The sequence below is a fragment of the Pseudophryne corroboree genome, chromosome 10 (assembly GCF_028390025.1).
Source record: "Pseudophryne corroboree isolate aPseCor3 chromosome 10, aPseCor3.hap2, whole genome shotgun sequence".
NCBI classification, from domain to species: domain Eukaryota; kingdom Metazoa; phylum Chordata; class Amphibia; order Anura; family Myobatrachidae; genus Pseudophryne; species Pseudophryne corroboree.
The window spans coordinates 305224228-305248841 of record NC_086453.1 but is presented as its reverse complement, the minus strand read 5'-3'; the positions used below and the strand labels follow the sequence as shown (position 1 = coordinate 305248841).

The following is a 24614-nucleotide window of genomic DNA, read 5'->3' as shown; positions in this document are numbered from 1 at the left end:
TGGGGGGGGGGGGGGGATGGACGTGAGCCAGGGGAGTCGACCCATTATAATCCTTTCTTGAATATACAGACTGTAATATAGTATACAATATATAATGGAAATAAGAGTGGCGGAAGGGATAGGTGTTGGCAATGAGGAGAGTAATGAATAAGGGGAGAGGGGGAGGGAGGGAGGGAAATGTAAAAGTGTTTCTACTTCTTCACATGACTCCACAAATACAGTATATTATAATTAAACAAATATAATAAGGTGATTCAGTTACATTGCAAATAAAGACAAAATGACATTGTTATAGAGATGACATGACAATACAGCACAGATGATTGTGTGTACATTGTAATGAGCAGACTCTGATACTGGCTGGTCCTTTTCATATAAATGCACTGGTTAATCCACACAGCAATTGTGCATGAAAGGAAAAGTAAAGTTCCATCATGTCCAGCCCAGCAACTAAAGTTGATAAATACCTCCTGAAAATGACAGGATCAGCCTGGAAGCAGGAATATTCAGACTACATTAGAGACTGCTGCTATCTCTGTATAACTGCAGCTGTAGGATGATGTGGGCTCAATCTGTATAAATAACAGAACACATAATTACTGAATGTGTCTGTGGGGAGGAGGGTGATAGAGGGCAGAAGACCAATATCAGGTAATACCAGGGAAACGTGGTGGAAATGGGACATTGCAAGAGTGAATTAGGCAGAGATAAGGGATTGGCCGCTGGAGTCAGGGAGGAGATAAGGGTCAGCTTTGGGGGGCAGCAGGGAATATAGAGCAATCATGTGAGAGTAGACAGGTCAGTAGACTGGAAGACTGTGTAACCAGGTGAGGACAGGGGATGAAAGGCTTTCAGGGACAGTATAAAAAAGGGGTCTGTAATATAAACATTAGCAATAACAATTGCAATGTATTGGCATGCACATATAAACACCACAACTACAATAGATATTCTGGAAGCAAATGAGTTAATTATGCATGACGTTTTATAGTGTAGCAATTGTAACTCAGTGCATAGAGACTGTAGACTGTAAGAGGGAGACTGTGCTGAGCTCCTGTTGCACCGGGCACCCACAATTCCAGTATATCCAGTGATTGCAGAACCCCACCTGGAGCTGCCTGCTACCTGGCTTGTACACACCGCATGCTGCGATGTTGCATGGACTGTAAAACTTAGAAGCTATTTATTAATTTTTTTTTGAAAACTGGGTCTATTGCACTTACCTTGCTTCCAGTACGACTCATAGCAGCGCCGACAGCTGGCAAAGCATGCACCCTGCTCTCACTGCTGTCTGTGGCTCAGTGCATTGCATGCCACCCATTCTCTCTTCTCTCTTGCAGCCAGAGTAGGAGCCTCTCTCATGGTCGGGAGGGAACCTGGATCGCAGATTGGTACCACTGCCTCATTCTCCCAACTTGCTGATTACTGGAACTCCAATGTTCATCTCTCCTCTGTCAGATGCTGTTTAAAGGAACCTGGCTGCTTTTGTCTTCCTCTTTGGAACCTGGCTGCTTCTTTCTTCCTTTTTCAGTGACAGTAGATGTGGAAATGAACATCTAAAGAACCTGACTCCACACAGACCTCAAGAGGCATCCCTCCTGCTGGCTTCTTGAGGTCCCCATCTCCACCAGGCTCACCCACCCCCCCTTTCCCCCACCAAAATCACTTGTGCCAGATTTTATCATGTTACCATAAGCTATCTATGCAGGAATGTCTTTTTTGGGAGCAGCTGCTACTTCTCCCTACCCAAACAGCTAAAGCGAGAACAGATCCAATCTATAAGATCTCTAGAGGAATATACAGTTGCTTTGCAGTTTTTGTGTGTTGTGTATATACATACCTGTATATACAGTATTCCTACAGTATTTGTTTTTTTTTTGTTGCTTTTTTTGTATCTTGTACAATATCACCGTTTTGGAGCATCACAGATGGATAAATGCATGAAGATCTGATCCATTCCAAACGTGACCATGTGGATTAAACAGTTTTTTGGTATCAGGTAAGGATCTTTTGCCAGAAATCAATCTACATTATATTATGTAATGCATATTATCTGGAGGAGGAGGTGGGGGTCATGGTTACACAGAGTGTAGAGATATCTCCCTAGACATAATCTGTGCATTTGTTTTTAGTCATACACCAAAGATATTATGTTGCAAATGGAACATTAATGGGGGGATTAACCTATCCACTGCCGGCTGGGACAGAAGGTCTTAAACTGGACGTGATTTGGCTACTAAATGATACTGCCTTGTAACAGTGTAGCTGTTTGCAGATAAGAAAGGGAAGAAGACTTTTATCTAACTTGCCCTGACCTCAGTCTTAGCTAGAACTTGAATAGAATGTAGCAGGTGTGTTATAATTAATACATGATGACTGGTTTGTTTCTTCCCTGTGCATGGTATATAAATGCACTAATATATGTAAGAATGCAACATTCTGCCAAGGTCATAGGAGATGTGGGGGGAAAAGACTGTAACTGGGTACCTGTAGCACACATTCTGTTAGTGCCCTGGCACATGTCTACGCAATATTTATTATGAAAGAAGTGAGAAATTAACAGCAAGTGAAATATAAGATGATTTTATTTCATGTATGAGAAGGCTCATATTTATGTTTATTTTGCATAGTATATTCAAACATTCTAGATCTAAGATTGCAGATGGAGCATTTAGTCTATTTGCGTTTATATAGGTTTATGTTGTTGCAGGAAGTGCGCAATTGTTTTACTCGGTTATAGTCTCATTGTAATGTTACACGAGGAAGTTTTAGATATTTTGTTTGTGTGATGCTTTAAAGATACTCAAGGACTTTGAGCAATGCACACATAATCTCAGGTCCCATTGAGTGTCGCATCACAATGATAGTTTTCCACATTTGTTACTGTATTTCTTTAGTTTGGCTACATGTGTTGTAGCTTTTGCAGCTACAGTATCTCATTTTGATATTGTTTTTAGAGCTCATTGGAAAGTTGATACAAACATGTTTTTCTATAGTTCGCCGCTAGGGTGCGGTAGACTCCAGCTTTAGGACAGCTTTAGTCCATGGTCACAGAATGTAAATTTCTTTTGTGCCCAGTTTTCCAGATTCAGTGTATGTTCATGTGAAACAATTTTTTGTGTTCCACTGAACAAAGGGACAAATACTCTTAGAAAAAGAGCATCTGACAAAGCCAATTACTGTTATATGCAAAATAGGACTGAATTTAGCGAGTTAGGTTAATTTAAGTGGACAATATCAGTCAGATACTGTAAATGGCACTAAAGGTAACTAACTAAAATAAAATGTGGTCAAGGTGTATTGAAAGTAAAGTAACTTTAAATAATGGTTCTATACATTTTATTTATTTCATGAAGTCTCTATTTTGTGATAAATGATATATACAGTGTATATCTTTTAATTTATCCATGCTTCAAGCAACTATCAGTGTTCTCCGTTGTCACATTCCCAATATTCTGTTGGATTCAAACTTCAGGATTGATAAATAAAATCTCAATTCAAAGTGATAGTTAATCCAGTTCAAAATGTATGGCCAGAAAATGGTTCTTTCAGTATCTAGAAAATGATCTTTACAGAATTGAGTTATTGAGATTGATTTTATCATTGAAGACAGTGATAGAATTGTTCATTCTACAATAAAGTTTATTTTCCAATGTATTATTTAATGCCATCTTAGATTTACTCTGCACAGTACTCTAAGAAGTAGCATTCTAGATAGGTTATATCAGAACTCAGCAAATATTGGTGATAATGAAACTCATCAATCTAACTTTTACTAAACTATATAATTAAGGTCTGACTTTGACATTTGTCATTTAAAGGGACTTACTGTACATTGCATAACGTGAAGTTTGTTTTGCAGGCTATTTAGGGAGTAAATAGATTCATTGGTATTTAGGATACATTGTTACGTGTCATCTGTATTACACTAATTTAATACAAAAATATTTTTAATGCTGAACTTTTAGTTGCTGCAAGTATGCAACATACTGCATAGACTTAAGGCATTTATATATATATATATATATATATATACACACACACACACACACACACACACACACGCTGTAGATAGATAGATAGATAGATAGATAGATAGATAGATAGATAGATAGATAGATAGATAGAGTGAAAAGCAGCGGCACTCGACAGACTGATGAATGAAATGTGAAGCCTTTATTACGGTCCTACGCCGTTTCGGGGTAATCCCCCGTCTTCAGGGACAAGCAAGTATTGCTTATCCCTGAAGACGGGGGATTACCCCGAAACGGCGTAGGACCGTAATAAAGGCTTCACATTTCATTCATCAGTCTGTCGAGTGCCGCTGCTTTTCACTCTATACAAAGGATAGCTAACATCCTCAGATGGCACCACAGCAAGTATTCTTTCCCAGCGAGGAGTGCCGAGCCTGACTGCTGTATAGATAGATAGATAGATAGATAGATAGATAGATAGATAGATAGATAGATAGATATATTCTGGCTATATCAAGCATGCAATATGTAAACTGACAATGCTTTGTATTATCTTGATTGGAATTGCCACTGGTTAAATCAATAGCCAAACCCTAATAAAAGCTATATGTATGGGGACTGAATAGATAAATGCTCTCCACTTCATGGATTTGCTTCATTATTGATTGCCGTAATGAAATTTTTAACAAACTGTAAATAAAAGTCTTCTTTCATTATATATGATGACAGTAAGTCATGGGGTATAATAAGCCACTCAGTGCCTCACTCCCTCCTCTAAGTATAATGCAGGAAAACATGCAGGTCTAACAGATCCAAAACATCTTTAGACATTCTCCTGACTTCAGAGATTTGGGGACAGATATTGATATTGTATATCATGTGACCATTGTAGTTATATATGCATCCAGATACACTGGTGTAGTAGAATGCATTCAGCTATACACAGTGATATTGTAATAATAGTAATATGAAAGTAGTAAATCTAAAACTTAGTCCAATGGTGAAAAAATGATAAACAAAGAAATATGTATATATGAAATAAATTGTTTGTGAGCAAAACATATAAACTGGTATGTCAATAACCTAAATGCACTGTAAGAAAGTAACAATATTATGGTATATGTACTATTTAATTAACGGAAGAACTAACGCAGGAATATACCTTATGTGGGAATAGAAGGATGCATAGACCTGATCCGTTTTTTCAACAAAAATATATCATATAGTATATAAAAGGAGGAAGCCACATAATGCACTCATCTGACCCGTCTCCCTGTCTGTATGTAATGCATGATCTAACCCTCCCATGTGCAGGACTCAGTGTGAAATACTATTCTCCTATTATGTAATACATGCAGTAACTGTGTGGAGGCAGAATACATTTTCATATCAGCGTCACCTTCTTGGTCTTCATAACTTGGTCTATAAGCCATAGGAAAATATAACACTGTAGAAAAGCTAAAGATAACTTGTCTTTCCCTATCATAAGTGAGCTCGGAATGATAAAATTCTAGTTGTATCATATGTTATAGGGCAGGATGTAAGCAATGCATTCTGCCACTCATTGCAAGCATAACAATGTTTAGTAACCCCGTATGCTTGAATAAAATCACAAAGGACTGCTCTCCAGGTAAAATTGGTTTATGACCCGGGAGTCCTATCTGAGCATGAGTTGGCTGACGTACGCACCACAGGGAACACTCGGAGAGATCCAAATTGGATCCCTTTTGTTGAACTTTGTAATAAAAACCCCACAGGCTTCTATTAGACAATGACATCTACAGATTGCATTGCCTGCCAGGTCTACATGCTTGGTGCATATGATAAATGTGGCCAAACCTCCAAAATTTTTATTTCCTGAGTTTGACTGCATTTATAGCTTTCATTCATCCCACCAATACCTGTAGTGAGAACAGAATACTGTTACCTGACCATTCTCTGAATGTGTCCCCCCCCCCCCCCCCCCATCCCCCTGCCCATCATGACCCAACACCAGCTACTGTATATGAACTGACAGTGATTTACACAGTTTGTATGGTTTGGTGATGTAAAAAGAAAGTCCATTTGCCAACCAGAGAGAGGGGATGATTGGGTTGTTTGAGGATTTTGGGGTAGATTTATAAAAGCTTGGACAGAGACAAAAGGGTCTTTTTACTAAGCCTTGGACGTGGATAAAGTATCAGCCACTCAGCTCCTAACTGTCATTTTTCAAACACAGCATGTGACATGACAGGTAGGAGCTGATTGGCTGGGGCGTTATCTCCATCCACTTTATCTTCATTCAAGGCTTAGTAAATAGACCCCTAAGTACCTACTTATCATCTTCTGTCATTTTTCAAACATATCCTGCAAAATGACAGTTAAAATGGATTGGTTAGTACTTTATTTCTCTTTTCTTTACCTCTCTCCAAGCTTTAATAACCCCCTCCCCCCCCCACACACACACTTTGTGCTCTGTGCAGACAATCTTACCAACCGTAACAGTAAATAGAATAACTAACTCAAAGCCACCAAACCTAATATCAGAGAACATGTTATGTACTATCCACAAATCTGATAAGGTCAGGTGAACATAGATATTGGCATTTGAAAGTCTGAAATGGTAAAGGGCTTCCTACCATCTTACATAAGGTCACCTCACCCATGGTTGAGGAGGGTCATAGCCCCTATTGCATTTATTCTTCCTCTGCTCTGTGTAACCAATGTGCAGTGGGTTAAAATTGCATGTTGCCAATCCTTACATTCACTACAGCATGTAGTTTTAAAGGATCTCAGTGTGTTAATCTTGTGAGCCATCTACTCCTGTAAATGTATAACTTGAGCTGATTGTATGTGACATTGGTAGTATATTATATGGAGGCTCGGGATCCTCCGATATGAATAGTGATGTGAAGCTCCTGCCACATTGCTGTGGGGAGATTGTGTTGTCAGATAGACCTGTACATAGGATAGAGTTCATGCATCAAACCTGAAGAAGGAACAGAGAGCAAGTGGTTTACAGACCAGCCTTTTAAGGGAATTAAATGACAGTGGATAAAACAGAGGAAGCTGTTTCTATAGGTGGAATAGAACCTGTGATAGGTACATACTGTTTCAGTAGTCGTGTCACACTTATTGCAAAATATCCCAAAACATTTTATATTTTTATTCCAAATACAGATATTTTATCATCTGCTCTAAGCTTCACCCTCATTGTGACTTTACATGCACTTATAGCGAGAATTACTGTATAATGCTATTTGCACAGTTGGCTTGGATTCAGGTTGTCCATGTTCTGAAATTATACAGGTGGTCAACATCTAAATATTTAGCAAAAGCATATATTCATATATTGTAAGAGATGTAGGAAGTGCATTTGTACCTTGGATGCATCCCTTACTACAATTGCTGAACTATGACCACCTTGTCTAGAGGCGTTGCCGGTGAAATTCTGTTACTGCCTCCTGCTTATAGGAATGGGCGGCAGAGTATTGGGTGTTACTGGAAAACTCCAGTATGTTGTTGGATGGGACAGTAGACTTGAGTAAGTGTTTCATTTGAGCACAGAACAAGACCATTAAATTAAATATCAGTAGTGCAGCACGGACGGTGTTGCAATGATTAGTTTTGCTGCCTCACAGCATTGAGTTCCTGGGTTTGATTCCCACCTAGGCCCTATCTATGCATGGTTTATATGTTCTCCCCGGTTTACATGGGTTACCTCTGAGTGCCGCAGTTCCACACACTCTCCAAAAATGGGATATGGTCGTGTGACCGGCACTCGGGAACCCGGCGATCACCATGGCGAAGCCAGGATCCCGAGCGATCAAAAGCCCTACAGTTGGCATGCCAACTAACAGGGACTATTCCCACTCGTGGGTGTCCAAGGGAACAGAACCTGTGGGGAGCGCAGAGAGACCGCAAAAGGCTTTGTTGTGCTCGCCCTGCCCACCGGCATTTTTTGACTGGAATCCTGGGGGTTGGTATGCTGGCTGCCGGGATCCCCACCGCCGGTCAACCAGCCCCAACCCCCAAAAACATATTGGTAGGAAAATTGTAATTACAATGCTTAGGACCACCCCTGGAAGCCCAAGGTTGCAAAGCTGTCAAAGAAATATGGTGCAAAGCGGCACATGGCACCTAAAGCTATATAATGTGGCACAGAAAGCTATTAAAGAAATATAATACAATGCAGCACATAACACATAAAGCTATTATAGATATATAGTACAATGCAGCAGATGGCACATAAAGCTGTTATATATATATACAGTACAATGATAATTGCTCAATTTAACCCCGCCCCTCCCTGCAGATCACGTCATTTTGGTGAGATGGGGGCGGGGCCTGTGAGAGTTATCCCTGCCCCCCGAAGTGCCCAACAGCATCTCTTCTCCAAAGAGGAGACTCCAAAAGTTAGTAGGTATGACTACTGTACATCCAGAACAATCAGTCAGTCTCTTACAGGTTGTTAATGGGTTTGTACTGTAATGCAGACAGCTAGTCTTCAAGTCAAACTTCATTTGTACAAACAAATGAAATGTTTCGGGAACATTAAGAACACTTTTTACTGACACTTTTGCAAAAAATTTCTAGCAATGCATAAAAAGATTGCCGGATATGAAATAACTGTACATGCAGCATCTGCTATAACCGGAGACTTATAGATCGTAAGTGATGAGGTCACAGACCTACAGAATATCAATATCCTTGCCTGATACTGCATGTTCTTGTAGTATCAGCAGAGTGGATGATTTTTATAGATATCTACTTTTTATTATAAACAGTCTTTTTTTTTTACCATTAGTAAATTTGAGTGGTTTCAATATTCTGGTAACAGGGTTTGGGTATGTCTAGTATCTACTTGTTTGATGGAAATACTGTACAGCAGTGCTATTTTTGGTGGTGGTACTCAGTGGTAAACAGTACCGACACCTTGTTTTGGTCATATTTTTCATTATTATTACTGAGTCCACAACAGGAAAAAACTTGAACTTTTAATTTCAATATCATGTAACTTTAGAGGAGGAATTTATCAAACCTTCAAAAGAGATAAATTGAAGTTGTCCATAGCAACCAATCTGCTTGTAGAAATCATTTACATAGCACAGTCTTTAAAATGTTAGGTAGACACTTATTGGTTACTATGGGCAATTCTCAACTTTATCTCTCTCAAAGGTTTGATAACATCTCTCCCTAGATAACAATTAGTTTTGCTTAGTATTCACTACTGAAAGAGAGGGGAAGGGACCACAGTTAAGTTGCAGGGATATTCAGAACAATTAAACAAGTACATTTACAGGGGAGAAGGTCCTAACAGAACTCTCAAAAGTGAAAGTAAATAAATCAATGGGGCCAAATGGGATACACCCAAGGATACTAAAAGAGCTTAAAGGGGTGCTGGTAGCACCATGAACAGAATTATTCAACCAAGCACTATCTACAGGAGTAATTCCAGAGGACTGGAAAAGAGCGAACCTAGTCCCACTGCACAAAAGTGGAAGCAAGGAAGAGGCAAACAACAACCGACCAGTGAACCTTACATCAATAGTAGGGAAATTGATGGAAAGTGATGGAAACACTCTTGAAAGATAGAGTTGTAGATTATCTCAAATCCAGCAATTTACAGTATCTGAAACAGGATGGAGTTACTGGGAGGAGATGATGTCAAACAAATCTTATTGACGTTTTGACTGGGTGACTAAAGTAACAGATAAAGGTTGGGCCATAGATATAGCTTATCTAGACTTTACTAAAGCTTTTGACACTGTCCCACATCACAGACTGTTAAATAAACTTAAAAGCAAGGGATTGGATATTGAGATGGTTGAACAGATAAAATCTTGGTTGCAGGATAGAAAACAGAGAGTTTTAGTAAATGAAGTGCATTCTCAGGAGGGAAATGTTACAAGTGAGTACCCCAAGGATTTGTACTTAAAGTAGTACTCTTTAATATCTTTATTAGTGGCATTTGAAATGGTATTGAAGGGAAAGTATGCCTTTTTGCAGATGACACAAAGGTATGCAACAGGTAAGACACACCAGGAGGGGTAAAACAAATGATTGAGGATCTAGGTAGACTAGAGAAATGGGAAAGAATGGGGCAATTACAGTGTAATGCCAAAAATCTCAAAGGCTAAATAGAGTATTAATGGCACTATAATGGAAACTACTGAGGAGGAAAGGGATCTAGTAGTCACTATTTCAGGTGACTTAATGCAGGTAAGCAATGTAACAAAGCAATTTGTAAGACAAGTCAGATGCTTGGTTGCATAGGTAGAGGAATCAGCAACAAAAGGAAGAAAAAATTAGTAATGCTACTGTATAAGTCATTGGTACGTCCTCATCTGGACTACTGTGTTAAATTTTGAAGGCCATATCTCAACATGGATTTTAATACATTAGAGACTGTACAAAGAAGGGTAACTAAAATAGCGCATGGCCTACATCACAAAGCTTACCAGGAAAGACTAAAGGACCTTAATATGTGTAGTTCAGAGCAGAGAAAGGAAAGGAAAGGGGGGACATGATAGAAACTTTCAAATATATCAAGGGTTTTAACAAGGTACAGGAGGGAGAGACATTCTTCAGAGGAAGAGACGTATTGCAACACGAGGACATGCACTGAAATAGGAGGGAGGTAGATTCAGGGGAAATCCGAGGAAAAGTGACTTTATAGAAAGGGTAGTGGACAAGTGGAATAGCCTCCCAGCAGAGGTGGTAGGAGATGGTATCGGGATCCCGGCAGTCAGAATACTGACAGTGGCAATCTGACGTGTAGGATGCCAACTCCTAAAAAGAAACTATGCTAGCCCTAATTCCTAACCAGCCTTACCCACAGCCCGACTCTAACCCTCCTTTCCCCCTGCAGCTCAACCCTAACCATCCCCAGTGGTGCCAAATCCTAACCTCCCCTTCCCGCAGCCTAAACCTAACCCTCCCTCCCCCGCAACCTAATCCTAACCCTCCCCGGTGGGGCCTAACCCTAACCCTTCCTCCGTGCAGCCTAAAGCTAATCTCCCCCCCTTGCTGCCTAATCATAACAAGCCACTCGCAGCCTAAACTTGACAAATCCCCACACCACCCCCTGGGCTTACCTCGCTACAGAGCTGACAGTCCTTCCTTTGCCATCCCTGCATTCGGGATTCAAACTCCAGCATTATGATCCATGTCAGAATTCTGGCGACAGTATTCCGAGCAGCGTCAGGATTCTGACTGCCAGGATCCTGAATGCCGGGATCCTAACCAGATCCAAGTGGCAGTGGCTAAAACAGTAGAGCAATTTAAACATGCTTGGGACAGACATAAGGTTAGCCTTAGAAAGAAATATGGATCAAATAGGGTTTGAGGTAACAATATGGTTAAAAAAGGGGCAGACTAGATGGTGCCAAGTGGTTCTTATCTGCCTTAACATTCTATGATATAGAAGTATTGCATATTGATCAAACAGTCTCCTGCTGCATCCTACCCACATCGCATTACCACATAGGGAGATATCCAATTAGCTAATTGTCCTGCCGGGGGCTATCCTATTACCCCTGATAAGCCAGCACTAGCGATGGCTTATCGGGGGTTACCTGATGCTGCACCGGGTGCCGGCTGCTGACAACTTCCGGTGCATCGCTGCTCCTCCGGCTCTCCCCGGTCACATGGGCGCTCCCCCGTCATGGTGACCGCTGATGGGAGTGCGGGAGAGGGGGGGATGCAGTCACGGCGCTGCCCCGGCTTCCCCACCAGTGGTCACCGCACCGAGTGGCAGCTTCCGGGCCGCAGTGCCATCCCTACAGTCCCAGCCTGCTGCTGCTACAGCGGGCATGGGACGCTGCAGGTTGTCCGCGGTCAACGGGGATGTGGCAGGTGAAACCAAATCCCCAGAAAATGGGTCTGTTTCTACCGAAAACACACAGGTTTCGCTGAACATGTGTGTTTTGGGGAGAAAGTGCATTTTTTTTTACAGGCGATCAATCTGGATATTTGAAATATCATGAAAAATCGTGAAAAACATAGGTTTTTCACACCCAATGTTTTAACGGGGCTAATAGGATATCCCCTTAAGACGCATTTTAGGATAAAAAGATGCAAAAAAAATGGCCAGCGTTAGCAGAGTTGCACAGGACCAGTTTGCTCACTCGTGACATGCGTCTCATGCCACATGGCATACTGAGGCTAGTTGTATGAGTGTGTATGTTGTCCGTTTTTGTTGTCCATCACCATACTAAAGGTCCCCATACACTACGGCGACTTCTCCGAGGGGAGAAGTCGCACACGTCTCCCTCGACCTGCCCGGCAGCTTCCCGTATGGCAGGATCAGATATGATACATCATGTGCAGTCCTTTTGCATACAACGTATCGTATGCGATCCCAGCAAGGCTGCCGGAGGCTGCCAGATCTGAGAAATCTATAGTGCAGCCCTTGCGATCTACAGGCTCTGATCCAATGAGCACGGTACCGTGCATCGGATCGGATTTGCATGCGATTTGCCACTTTTCTTTCGATTTCTCGTCCTGTTGTGTCAGTTGAAAAGGGCCCAAATCGCATTAGTGTATGGGCACCTTAACTTTAATCATTTGAAAAAAACTTAACTGACAAATATAATTTGACCAAATTTTCAGCCAACTGATGATCATTTTCTAACATTTTATTTCAGTAGATAAGTATGTTTTATATATTTTTATATCTTTAATTGCATTAACATCAACCAATAGTGCATTTAATGCTAATTACAGGTAGAGGTTTTCCAGTACACCTAGGTAACAGACCACCTTATACAATATATTGTTTGCATTGGCCAATTATACTGTCTTGCACTCAGTGCTTATTATCCTTCTCTTACAGTAAATTGACATTCTCTAGAGTATCCACTTGTATCACAATAAAGTACATTTTTTTTTTGTAACTTTAGAGAAGAGAACCAAATTAACAGTAAAAGCTAACAATGATGAACTGACACTTTAACATTTAAAGAGGATCTTATTAACAAGCCTCAGTTGTCCAGTGAACTCTTATACTGACTTCCTTTAGGCTTATCACACTTTCGCACACATGGATTGTATTAGGGTGGCAAGGGTGATAATTAAAGAGCCTCATTTAATGTTATAATAAAATGTATTTTACAGTCAATAAGAGAACATTGGTTGAATGTGATAATAACAAGTCAAATAATAGAATAGAACATTTAAATAAAAGAGACTTTGGTAAACACAATGCAGTGTTATATACAAGCTGTTATATAAAACCTCTATTTATGTTTGTTACATAAGTTTACAGTATATAATGTATATAAGGTTGTATTCAGGTTGGATCACTATTGAGACTGAAATTGTAATAATTTCAAAACTGCTACTACTGGATATTGCGTGTGAAGAGCAGCCCGGAATGGTAAAAGACACCCACCGATGCATTCGCAAATGTGCGTATGCATCTGCAGAATTGCGATCCAGTTGCAGAATACACATATCGGACCTAGGGGGTCATTCCGAGTTGATCGCTCGCTTGCTAGTTTTAGCAGCCGTGCAAACGCTATGCCGCCACCCACTGGGGAGTGTATTTTAGTTTAGCAGAAGTGCGAACGCTTGTGCAGCCGAGCTCTGCAAAAACAGTTTGTGCAGTTTCAGAGTAACTCTGATCCTACTCAGCACTTGCGATCACTTCAGCCTATTCGTGTCCGGATTTGACGTCATACACCCACCCAGCGAACCCCCAGCCATGCCTGCGTTTTTTCAGACACACCTGCGTTTTTGCAAACACTCCCTGAAAATGGTTAGTTGACACCCAGAAACGCCCCCTTCCTGTCAATCTTCTTGCGGCCGTCAGTGCGAAGGAAAACTTTGCTAGAACCTGAGCACAACTACAAAGGGCTTTGTGCCCGTACGTCGCGCGTGTCCATTGCGGGACATACGCATGCACATAAATGCCGTTTTTTCACCTGATCGCTGAGCTGCAAATCAACGCAGCCAGTGATCAGTTAGGAATGACCCCCTAATTCAGTAAGGATTGCAAGTTCTGCTAATTAGCAGAATTTGCAATCCTTTGGATCGCAAGCTGGGGGCCGGCCATCGCAGGGCAAGGATGACCAGCATGCTGACCACCGCCTCACCCCCTTGATGAAACATCCCATCGCAATTTCTGCTTCAGCACAGGAGGCCCGCCACTATGTTCCCGATCATGGAAGCTGCGTGTGACATCACGCAGCCACCGCGATCATGCCCCCGCCACACACCCATTCACACCACCCCCCGTTTGGCCAGCTCTGCCCCCGCAATGCTCCGTCTCCGCCCTGGAAACGGAGCATTGCCCCCCCTTCCCGACCCGCAACTGCCTCTGCCTGATTGACAGGCAGAGGCAATCGCATTTTCTGCGGGCCCACACAGAAAGAGTGGGCGCATGCGCAGGATGGGCGATGCGCATGTGCCCACGTGGTGATCACAATAATTCCTGTTGGATAGCGATTTATGATCCAACCTGAATTAGCCCCATCATCAACAGTTGTGGATGACCCAGGGCTAGTCAGAATAATGAGAATGCAATAACAAAGGTGCCATGTTTTTAATCGCCAGCAATTGGAACTGACGTCAGATAAGCACCTATAAAACAGTCATGATCTGCCTGTGTTTTTCCTTCCACTCCCCACAAATGCTATGTTAACACCCACGAATGGCCATTTCCTGTCAATCAAATTGCGATCACATTTACTATCGCATTTTAGCCTCCAAGCATGTGCAATCCATTCCCAGCGCATGCATTGTCTGATGATAATCGTCCGGTTTGCATTTTTGCAATTTAGCAATCCATGCTGAATAAGGCCCATAGTGAGCATATGGGGTAATTAGCTTTGTAGAGAGGTGTTTTATGTGCAGAGTCTAGGTGCAACAACAAACAGCCTAGTACCCATTCACAGCACTATCTCACTGCTTGACCCCTCTCTATATGGGCAGCTAGTCTGCAGCCAAAAAGTCTCTCTCATGGAGTCACAAAGTCTCACACTCTGCTTCCTGCAGGGTAACACAGGCACTGACCTGCATTAGCTGACTGATACAACTTCAAAGTTGCAGTTCAGAGGTTTAGGGTTCTCCCTGTCTCCTACAGGCAAGAAACTGGCATCCTAGCCAACAGTGGCTTCCAATCCCACACTGACCTCTGACTGCAGGCCCTCCTGGAATGTCTGACTGCTAGAACCCTAATTGGGTTATGTTTCCATAGGACAGCAGCCACCCCTGTCTGTAACAGTCTCACCTAGACTGTTTGCACTCTCTAGTTGCAGCCATTATGTGTGCTTCCCCCTGCCTTTTCTTCCCTGTGTGGGCGGATCCCTCCAGGTCCACACAATATCACCTGTTTCGCAGCACAATCCTGCTGATACTGCCACTATAAATATATATATATATATATATATATATATATGAGAGAGAGAGAGAGAGAGAAAGAGAGCAGCGCAGCATTACATCATGCAGGGAGACAGAGGAGACAGCAGCAGTTTCCCTCCCAAACTGGGGCATCGGAATGGGGGGGGGGGCAAGGGAGCAACTTGCTCCCCCCAAAACATGAGAGAGGAGCCATCCAGTCCACACGGAGCCGCACGCCTGTGGGAGTATTCTTCCCCTCTTCCTTCTCAGACTCAGACACTAACAGCTGGCAACTCCGTCCGCACAGGCTGTCTCTTCTCTGTCACTGAACTTTATTTTCCTGCTCGTGAGACGTGATATGAGGTAAGGAGCATTCTATGTGCACTCCATTCTCTGTTCCCTGCCACGCTACATGCTGCATGGGTCAGTGTTCATGGAAGCCCGACATTCTCAATAGTGAGTTTAACTCCTTGAAATCCTTGATGTTTTCTACAGTAATTGCTCATGAAAGCTCCTGTTGCAAGGGTATCCTTGTGATATTTTTTTTTACAAGAGCGCTATATCTATCTATCTAAAATGTGTAATGGGCTCTACCAGGCGCAATGTGTAACATGTGTAATGGGCTCTACCAGGCGTAATGTATAACATGCGTAATGGGCACTACTAGGCATAATGTGTAACATGCGTAATGTACTCTACCAGGTGTAATGTGTATAATGGGCTCTTTCAGGTGTAATATGTATAATTAGCTATATCTGGTGTAGTATGTATAATGGGCTCTACCTGGTGTAATGTGTACAAGCGGCTCTACCTGGTGTAATGTGTATAAGTGGCTCTACCAGGCATAATGTGTATAATTGTCTCTACCAAGCGTAATGTGTATAATGGGCTCTACCAGGCGTAATGTGTATAATGGACTCTACCAGGCATAATGTGTATAATGGGCTATATTTGGCATAATATGTATAATGGGCTCTACCTGGCATACTGTGAATAGGGGCTCTACCAGGTGTAATGTGTACAAGCGGCTCTACCAGGCATAATGTGTATAATGAGCTCAACCTTGCATAATGTGTGTAATGGGCTCTACTTGGAATAATGTGTATAAGGGGATCCACCTGGCATAATGTGTGTAATGGGGTCTACCTGGTATAATGTGTATAAGGGGCTCCACCTGGCATAATGTGTGTAATGGGTTCTACCTGGCATAATGTGTATAATGAGCTACACCTGGTATAATGTGCGTAATTGGCCCTACCTGGCATAATGTGTATAAGGGGCTCTACCAGGTGTAATGTGTACAAGGAGCCATTCCCAGCTGCTCCATAGAGTTCCATACAGGTGCAAGAGACCTGTCTAAGGTGGCCAGGAGCTAGGGGCGCCAAACTGAGATTTTATCTTGCCCCCCCCCCCACCCCCAACCAAAAAATGTTCTGGCGCCGTTGCTCCCGAGGCCAACACATGCTGCTCTGTACTGGGCTGTGGATTGTCATGGGAACAGAAGCAGTCTCCTCTCTTTCACTGCATGATGTGCCACTGATGCTGCACTGCTATACAGTGGCTACTGGTAGTGGATAGGTGGGGAAGGGCGGGGGCGATCACACAGGCACACATACTGGATATGTCCCTGTCTCTGGTTGGTGTTAGCCATTGTAGCTTATTGTAGCTTATTAATGACACAAACATTGCGATCACTTGGATTCCTGTCCATTGCTTGCAGCTTGCACATGCTCAGTCCATTTGCAGCGCATGTGCAGTACATCTGCTGGGTCTGAAACCCAGAAGTTAGTCATTCTCAGTGGACTCATTGCCAGTGAGTACTTGAAAACTGTTGGAAGGGATCACAGTTATAATGCAATCTTTGATACATACAGTAGGTGACCAGTAATCTTTTAACCTGCTTTAGGGTAGATATATAAATAGGCTTAATTGATCTTAATATTTGTAGAGATAACAAAGCAACCTATTGTTTGCTAAGTTAGTCATAGCATTAAAAGGGAACTCTATGTTAATTTTCCTTTGTAACAATAAGCGGTGGAATGTAATGGATTCAGAGATCGCCGAAGGTACGGGATACCGGCTAATCTCGGACATTAAAAAAAAACAACCGAGATCAGCCGGCATCCTATACCACCGGACTCTTTTTACGTTGCTATTGGAACAGACACAAATCTTTGACATTCCAGTTCATGCGAATATGAAGTTCACTAGGTGAGGGCTCAGGTTTTCAGAGCTTGTTTTCGATAGCTGATGGCTGTCACCATTAGAAAATGGTGTTAGTATCTCTTTAAATACAGAATGTAGAGGGAAGGGATTCCTCCCCTACCCATGGCCACCCAGGTGTGGGAATATAATATAGTCAGGACAGAACCAGGAAGAGTAGATTATATCTTTCAGAGTGGCATATAGCCCCCGATTCTCCATCTGTTATTTCCGTGAATAGGGTCAATAAGAGATGTTAAAAATTAGCAAAAATTACAAAGGGTCTTAAACAGACCCCTTAAATCCATCAATTTAAAGAATAGTTCCAGCTGAAACTTTTTTCTTCATTTGGGTGGATTAATCCTTAAAATACTATGGACCACTGTGCATTTATAATGCAGGTCACTTAGAGAAGATAACATTTAAAGTTCACTTCTCTTTGGTCCATCATTTCAGAGATCTGGTGGGATTCCCCAGAAAGCTTCACCTGTCCAGCAGTGCAGTCCTTTCTCCTGCTACTACTGTACAGTATGTCCATTGATCTAATTAGCAGCACTGCTTTCACTACCCTTCATACATCGGCTTTCAAGTTTCCCACGGTCTATATATATGAGTAAATCAGGCAAGAAGAGGTATGGAGTCAGAATGTCACCGAGCAGACTGTCGACCTTCACAGTGTCAGGTCAACATTGATGATGTAGACATAGTTAAATTGTTGACATCACTGATGTCGACATCTTAAGGTTGACATTGGAAATGTCAAAGTTAATATTATGCACATTTATTGGCAAGCTGGTCAATCAGATTGTGATGTCACACAGGTGCTAAAAGGGAGGGGTAATTCTGGGTAAGAGAAAAACATATAGCTATCCCTAATGCGGCAAGGCGTCTGTCACTGGGGGTCCCTAATACTAGGTGTGGGTCCGGGGTGCGGGACCACATCATGTCGGCACAGGCCGGCCATCCCAGGGCAGCACACAGGGGAAAATTAATAAGGGCTAATAAGAAGCACATAAGTGCTATGTAAGTAGTGTGATTAAAATAATACAAAAATATATACAATGTGATATGGAAAAACAAAGTGTTAATAAAGTGTTAGGGTGTGCTATCCTGAAGCAGCTCAGCCGCACCAACACAGGGGAAATTGCACCCCAAACCCACCCTATAAATAATGACAAATATGTCTGGGTCTAATAGCCCAGTGTAAGGCCACATGATAATGGCTACTACAGCATCTGAGAGCCAGCTTACTTGGAGACACCCCTAACTTCTCCAATGGCACTCTGGAGTCAGCAATCTCTCCTAATGCTGACCCATCCATGCCTCTCTGAAATACAATGCACATATATTGGCAAGCTGCTCAATCAGATTGTGATTTCACTCAGGTGCTAAAAGGGAGGGGTAATTCTGGGTAAGAGAAAAACATATAGCTATCCCTAATGCACACTGAGTGAGAAATAACACTACATAATGACGCAACTAAGATCTCTGTATTATCTGATTATTATGTAGTGTTATTTTTCACTCAGTGTGCATTGGGGATAGCAAAATGTTTTTCTCTTACCCAAAGTTAATATTATGTCAAAATTTCTATTAAGGTTAGGATCAGGTTTAGGGTTAGGGAGAGAATTAGTTAAAAAAAGACATTGTTGACATTTCAACAATATCAATATATTATAGCAATGTCAGCAAGGCTAATTTCGATTCTGAAGATGTCGACATTGCAACTATGTTGACACGCTTGTGTTGGCCTTAGGAATGCAGACACTGTGATTGCCCATATAAAGTAATACGCCCACGAATCAGTAGCAGAGACAATCGCAGTGGTACTTTGCAGCTTTCAAGGGCACTGTACCCACAAGATCTGGACAATATCACGCTTTTGATACAATAAATAAAACTTTGTATTTTAGCTTAGTAATCACAGCTAAAAAAATAATTTTGACTATAGAGAGGAATTCTCCAATATTCTAATACTCAGAAATATACAGTACTTTTGGGGGAATGTAAACATTACCCCAAAAAAATAAGTGTAGGTTTTGTTTTTTTATTGTATGAATTTAATATTTACTGTAAATGTGTTTTTGTATCTCTAAAAAAATGTTGAGCTGTTTTTCTTTACCATCGTCAAAGTTCAGGAAGTTGTTTTGTTCTTCGGAGTCGCAGCTCATGGATCGAAAGGCTTCACACAGCGGTAGATTTTATTTTAAATCTCAGCGTTGTCAGCTAGCAGAAGCTGCACAGTCAGCAGAAGCACAGGCTGTGGTGTGTCATGCAGAGTCCTGCCAGTGTGTTGCCACATGTCACAGTGTCACTAGGAGGCTTGCCCTGGGTCATTGCTGACTGGGACAAGACGATAAAGTACAGACATTTATAATTGCAAGAGAGATGCGGCGGCAGCGCTGCTTGGTGCAGCTACTAAGGCTTCTGATAAGTGCTACATTTTATCACCTTTTGCCTATAAGATTTGGTTTGTGTTTTTTTGTGTGTGTGTGTTTTTATGGGGTTCTTTATTGTAAGGTAGGAGAGCGCTAGGTAATTAAATCATAATAGCAATATTTATATTTAAACAATACAAAACATGGATTAGTTATTGCATAGGTTCCTTACAGTTTGAAAAGACAAAGCTTCCCCTGTAAGATTTAAAGGTCAAATATTCCAATTTTATAGGTATATTTTTCTTTTATCCGGTAAAACATTTGGAAATAATTGATTCTGTGCAGAGAAACTCAGTAATGCAGCACTGCAGGTGTTTGATTTATTTCCGAATTGGGAGGTAATATAATTGGTAAAATAAATGTTGATCATTACTGTACCTCAACAGATGACTAGGGAAGATGGTAGTTGTGTATCTCAGTCGAGCAATCACTTTAGAAAATAATTCTCAGGCAAGAAACTAGTTACTAGCCTGTCAAAATGATGGAACAACATAACAGTAATTTCAGCGACGGCGTCTGTACACGCCCGAACGGATCAGCATTTGAATTGCTCCATCGGGCGCCATCTAGTGGTCGTCGGTGCGCAAAACACTTGAATTCCCCCGTAGAGGTGAGGAGCAGCGTTAGCCTTTTATTATATAGGATGACTTTAATTTTGCAATATTATTTGTATTTAAATACTTAATAACTGTAATGTGAAGGAAAACAAAGCAACTAATCACGCATTAGCTTTTAGTAGACTGGGCAATGAAACCTAATATCTGATTGGTTAAGTCTGGATAGATGCAGTATAAATGTAGTTTCCTGTGTGTACAGCTTGTGGATGATAATACACCTCCTCTGTGAGAAAATAACACTGATCATAACATCTCTAATGCATAAGGGGTCTAATTCAGGTTGGATCGCAAATCGCGATCCATCCGGAATATTTAGCGATTGGCCCGTGGGTGCATGTGCAGCGACGGTACTGCGCATGTGCCCGCACTGTCTGTGGGGGGCCGCAGAAAATGCGATTGCCTCTGCCTGTCAATCAGCCAGAGGTAGTCGCAGGGCAGGGGGGAGCGGGCAATGCTCCGTTTCCAGGAGACAGAGCGTTGCGGAGGCAGAGTGATGCGAATGGGGGCATGTTGGGGGCGTGATCGCGGTGGCTGTGTGATGTCACATGCAGCCGCCGCGACGTATTAGATGGCGCCGGGTCTCCTGTGGCTGCAGCCTTGCTTCGCCGACAGGAGGCATCAATAATTTTTTACGATGAAACAGAAATTGTGAGGCGATCGCAATTTCTGCTTCATCAAGTGGGGAAAGGCGCCGGTCAGTATGCTCAGCGGCCTTGCCCAGCAATGGGCGACCCCCAGCATGTGATCCAAAGGATAGCAAATTCTGCTGATTAGCAGAATTTGCTATCCTTACTGAATTAGCCCCAATGTCCAGTTTGAGAGGAATTATTGGACTGTAAATTGTGCATTGCTTTCATACATATGTAATATTTATTTTTTTAATTTTGAAATGCAAGCTTACAATATTTTTTGTATATCTCCCAATTTTCAAGCCTTGAAAGGGGCAGAGCTTTATCAGTGTAAAAATAAAGCAGCCAGTATTTACCCTGCACAGAAACAATATAGCCCACCCAAATCTAACTCTCTCTGCACTTGTTACAATTGCCGCACATGATTTTGCCCATTAGTGTGCTTTTTTGGTTTGCTATCAAATCGGAATAACCCATGGGGGTCTTTCCGAGTTGTTCGCTAGCTGCTTTTCGGTCGCAGCGCGGCGATTAGGTGAATAAGCGGCATTTCTGTGCATGCGTATGGTGCGCAGTACACATGCGCGACGTACTTCACACAAAACTATGCAGTTTCACACAAGGTCTAGCGACGCTTTTCAGTCGCACTGCTGATCGGTGAGTGATTGACAGGAAAGGGGCGTTTCTGGGTGGCAACTGACCATTTCCCGGGAGTGTGCTGAAAAACGCAGGCGTGTCAGGTAAAAATGTAGGCGTGCCTGGGGAAACGGGGGAGTGGTTGGCCGAACGCAGGGCGGGTTTGTGACGTCAAAACAGGAACTAAACAGTCTGAAGTGATCGCTAGCTAGGAGTAAGTCTCGAGCTACTCTGAAACTGCACAATCATTTTTTGAAGCAGTTCTGCTAACCTTTCGTTCGCACTTCTGCTAAGCTAAGATACACTCCCAGAGGGCGGCGGCTTAGCGAGCGAACAACTCGGAATGAGGGCCCATATTGGGTAGAATGAGCTCTGCTTGCCCTATATTCTTTTTAAAACAATATACAGTATAATTTCACATTGCACTTTAGGTAAACCTACTTAGTTCTGTTCTCATTCTGGTTATCTCCATCTACACTTCCAAGCACTGCAGATGACTAGTACAGTGCCTTTTCTATCATAAACTAAAAGTATTATTTTGAAGATTCTCTTTTTACCAGCAGCAACGGCACTGCATGACTCTCTATTAAAAATGAATTGAGTTCTACGGATTATAGGTTTTCATTAATCTGTAAAGAATAAGACAGCAACATAGATATACACAGATTTGGGCACTTTTTTCCAGTCAAAGCTTTTCCCAGCTCAGAACTGAGCCAAAAAGAAACGTAAAGAAAAATAAATGAAAAATGAATGAAAAAATTAATAAATCAGTCTTTGAAACACAGATGCCTCCAAAAGGCCTGCCGAGATGATGGCATTGTTTTGACTATAGCCCCCAAACTCAAAGACTCCGCTACTCTGCGATGCTGCAGCCTATAGGTTATTCATGCTAAAGCTAAGCTTTTCATTTGCGCCATTCTGTCCTCCTCATAGAGGACACCTGCTATGATCCATTTTATACTGAATGCAGAATATAGCTCCAATATCTCCTGTGTTGTAGTATACTAAGACAACTCACTTACTTTCGTTTGCCTTAGTCATGTGGAAACAGCAATTTTCATATGCTTTAAGTATAGAAATATTTGTAAAGAGGCCCCCTCAGTTTCTTAGGGGCAGATTTATTAAGCTCGGTGAAGTGATTAATTGGCAGGTGATAAAGGACCGGCCAGTCAGCTCCTAACTGTCATTTTTCAAACCCAGCCTGTGACATGGCAGTAAGGATCTGATTGGCTGGTCCTTTATCACCTTCTACTTTATCACTTCACTGAGCTTAATAAATCTGCCCCTTAGTTTGCAGGGAAATGGTTGTTAAAATAAGTACTTAGGGATGGAGAAGGCACATAGGTGTAATTACACAACACATGGGGGACATGTGTACCCCCCCCCCCACACACACACACACACACACACATGTACTACTGATGCACAATCTTCTTTGTGATATAAGGCAGCAGGGACCCTTCAGCACGGCCAGTGACAGCCTTCCTCCTCCACCCAGGTAGGTGCCACCGCTGGTGGCGGTGAATGTAATAAAAATCCAGTGTTTCCTCATTCTACAGGGTCAAGTCTGTTAGCCATGAGTCAGCTTGAGGCGTGGGTGAGGTCATACTGTATGCCACACTTATGGGAGTCCCTGGCTTAATGTGACTATGAGGTATTTTATGGGTATGCTGCATCCCCCTTTAATGTGACTGAGACATGTAGTGCCTGCATGTGTCATGTGTGTGCACACACTGTACCAGTCATGCTGTGCGAGGCTGTGAATATATTATAGTACACCTACTAGTACAAGTTGCATCCTACACTAAGTTCCCATACAAATTCCCATAAATTTCAGAGCAAATCATTCTCAACTGGCAATTTATAAATAAACACATATACTGTACAATTTTTTTCTGATACCTTGTGTATGTAAATAGAAAGATCTATATATATATATATATATATATATATATATATATATATATCTATATATCAGCAGCTAAGTGAAGGAACACTAATTCTATAGTGCTATATATATATTGTGAGGGCCGTAATGTGTAAGGGGCATTGCTGTGTGGGCATAATGTGTAAGAGGCATTGCTGTGTGGGCATACTGTGTAAGGGACATTGCTATGTTGGTGTAGTGTGTAAGGGGCACTGCTGTGTGTGCATAATGTGTAAGGGGCATTGCTGTGGGCATAATATGTAAGGGTATTGCTGTCTGGGTGTAATATGTAAGGGGCATTGCTGTGTGGGTGTAAACTGTAAGGGGCATGCTGTGTGGTCATAATATGTAAGGGGCATTGCTGTGTGGTAGTAATATGTAAGAGGCATTGTTGTGTGGTATAATGTGTAAGGGGCATTGCTGAGGGTGTAATGTGTAAGGGACATTGCTGTGTAGGTGTAATGTTTAAGGGGCATTGCTGTGTGGGTGTAATGTGTAAGGGGCATTGCTGTGTGGTAGTAATATGTAAGAGGCATTGCTGTGTGGTATAATGTGTAAGGGTCATTGCTGTGTGTGTAATGTGTAAGGGGCATTGCTGTGTGGGCATAATGTGTAAGGGGCATTTCTGTGTGGGTGTAATGTGAAAGGGGCAGTGCTGTTTGGGTGTAATGTGAAAGGGGCATTGCTGTGTGGCATAAGGTGTAAGGGGCATTGCTGTGTGGGCATAATGTGTAAGAGGCATTGCTGTGTTGTGTAATGTGAATAAGAGACACTAGTGTTTGACATAATTTGAATTGGGGGTACTATTGTGTGGTCACCCCCTTCCCCTTGACACCACTCCCTTTTTCCAGCATGTGGTCTCCCTATTTAAA

The 24614-nt window shown here is 42.1% G+C and overlaps 1 protein-coding gene across 4 annotated transcripts in view; it reads left to right on the top strand.

Annotated features, from left to right (window-relative positions):
• Window positions 1-1909: 1909 nt before the first annotated feature.
• The window catches only part of AJAP1 (adherens junctions associated protein 1), a 403432-nt gene continuing 380727 nt past the window's right edge, over window positions 1910-24614 (top strand). For all 4 annotated transcript variants that reach the window (XM_063943453.1, XM_063943450.1, XM_063943451.1 and 1 more), the window contains exon 1: window positions 1910-1999. In XM_063943453.1, the coding sequence (XP_063799523.1) occupies window positions 1971-1999 (29 nt within the window). In that variant the 5' untranslated portion in view covers window positions 1910-1970. The remainder of the gene's footprint in view (window positions 2000-24614) is intronic.